This window comes from Gadus morhua, chromosome 6, assembly GCF_902167405.1.
Source record: "Gadus morhua chromosome 6, gadMor3.0, whole genome shotgun sequence".
NCBI lineage: Eukaryota > Metazoa > Chordata > Actinopteri > Gadiformes > Gadidae > Gadus > Gadus morhua.
The window spans coordinates 5,425,581-5,427,708 of NC_044053.1; the positions used below are offsets into that span (position 1 = coordinate 5,425,581).

The following is a 2,128-nucleotide window of genomic DNA, read 5'->3' on the forward strand; positions in this document are numbered from 1 at the left end:
ACAATCTCTCTTCCAGTCAGATAACTTGATATTATGACCGCGTATCATTGGTCGTTTAACGTGTTTGTGTCTGTGTGCGTGTGCGTGTGCGTGTGCGGAGTGTGGTGTGTGTGTGTGTTTGTGAGAGCGTGAGACTGTGATATCTAGTGGGCCTGTACTAACAGTTTAATGCGCTGTTTCTTTGTCCAATAGATAAAACACTTCATGGGACTTCTGTAGAATAAAATCCTCTTAGACAGCTAATGAAAGAGAGGCTCTATTCTCTGGGATTGGATCCTGATTATTTCTCCTCTTGATGAGAACCGTTTCATGTTAATAAAGTTCAATACATTTCCACTCCTGAAGGGGGAGCTGTGATTTACCAAGATAATCTTATCATTTTTTTGTGTTGTTCATGTTTACACTATCTAAGCATGTTTTCGATCCTGTTTCTATTTTGTATTCATGAATGCTGGCATTGTGGATTAAATAACCTCCCAACCATATAAGAACAGCAACTATTTTATTGTGATCAACTGTATTTATTTAACACTGAATATTGAACATTTTCAGACAAGGTTTCATATTGGAAACCAAAACAATTTTTGCATATAATTTAGTTTACAAATAGAGGATAGCAAAAGCTTACATATTAACAATAAATAGAAAAATAGATATCTTAATTAGTCACACATATTTAAATCCTGTAGAAAGTAAATCAAAACATACAAGATACAACACAGCATTACACATTAGAGAAGATTGAAAACGCCACAGTATCTGCTACCACTCTTAAGATCCCAGGTTGAAACAACACATTTACTTTTAATCATTTAGTAGGAGCATTAATCCAAATAATTCAGATACATGTCATTAAGGAGCAGCTAAGGGTTAGGCCTGCAGGTAGACTGTGGACATCATTACTCAGTACAGCGATTCACCTTTAGGGGGCAGCAGACTCCCAGGTGAGCCTGGCTAGTAGTTGCCCTTTAATGGTTCTCTGAGACTAACTCTCTGAGTGACTAGAAATTTAAGGTTAGGGCCTAGAACTTTAAAATGAGGACTACTGCTTTAAGGTTTCAGACTTTTAATCTAACTTGAGGGACTAGAACTTTAAAGTGAGGGACTACTACTTTAAGGTGTGGGACTTGTACTTTAACGTGAGGGACTAGAACTTGCAGCAAATGCCACAGCCCTTCTGGTTGCGACAGCAGTTGCAGCACCAGCGACACAGAGCGAGATGGCTCTGCCTCTTCTGCCTCGAATGGCCTGCAGTCTGCAGAAAAACACAACGCACACTCTTTAATATCTCTCTCTCTCTGTCTCTGTCTCTCTCTCTCTCTCTCTCTCATTCTCTCTCTCTCTCTCTCTCTCCTCTTCTTCTCTCTCTCTCTCCTCTCTCTCTCTCTCTCTCTCTCTCTCTCTTCTCTCTCTCTCTCTCTCTCTCTCTCTCTCTGTCTCTCATTTCCTTCTCTCTCTCTCTCTCCTCTCTCTCTCTTTCTCTCTCTCTCTCTCTCTCTCTCTCTTCTCGTCTCTCTCTCTGTCTCTCGGTCTCTCTCTCGCTCTCTCTCTCTCTCTCTCTCTCCTCTCTCTCTCTCTCTCTCTCTCTCTCTCTCATCTCTCTCTCTCTCTCTCTGTCTGTCTCTCATCTCTCTCTCTCTCTGTCTCTCTCCTCTTCTCTCCTCTCTCTCTCCTCTCTCCTTCTCTCTTCCTCTCTCCTCTCTCCTCTCTCTCTCTCTCTCTGTCTGTCTCTCATTCTCTCTCTCTTTCTCTCTCTGTCTCTGTCTCTGTCTCTCTCTCTCTCTCTCTCCTCTCTCTCTCTCTCTCTCTCTCTCTCTCTCTCTCTCTCTCTCCTCTCTCTTCTCCTCTCTCATCTCTCCTCTCTCTCTCTCCTCTCTCTTTCTCTTTCCCCTGTCTCTCTCTCTGTTCCATGGGGAAAGCATGTCCACTTGTATGCTTATTAGTTTGTGCTAATTAGCCTAATGGATACGGTCAGTGAAACATACCATCCAGTATCCTGCCAGCAGGTCCTGACGTTCAGCAGCTGGAGTGTTGATGCTTCCTCCACCTCCTCCACCCTTTTCACCTCCTCCACCTCCTCCACCTGCTAAGAAATTATGAATTATGCATGTTTAGGAATCAATTATTC

General features: G+C 42.7%; 1 protein-coding gene across 1 annotated transcript in view; it reads right to left on the reverse strand.

Annotated features, from left to right (window-relative positions):
* Nucleotides 1–500: 500 nt before the first annotated feature.
* hamp (hepcidin antimicrobial peptide) overlaps nt 501–2,128 on the reverse strand; it is a 2,849-nt gene continuing 1,221 nt past the window's right edge. Inside the window, 3 exon segments of the mRNA XM_030359307.1 lie at nt 501–1,255; nt 1,986–2,038; nt 2,041–2,086. Coding sequence (XP_030215167.1) covers nt 1,148–1,255; nt 1,986–2,038; nt 2,041–2,086 — 207 coding nt within the window. The 3' untranslated portion in view covers nt 501–1,147.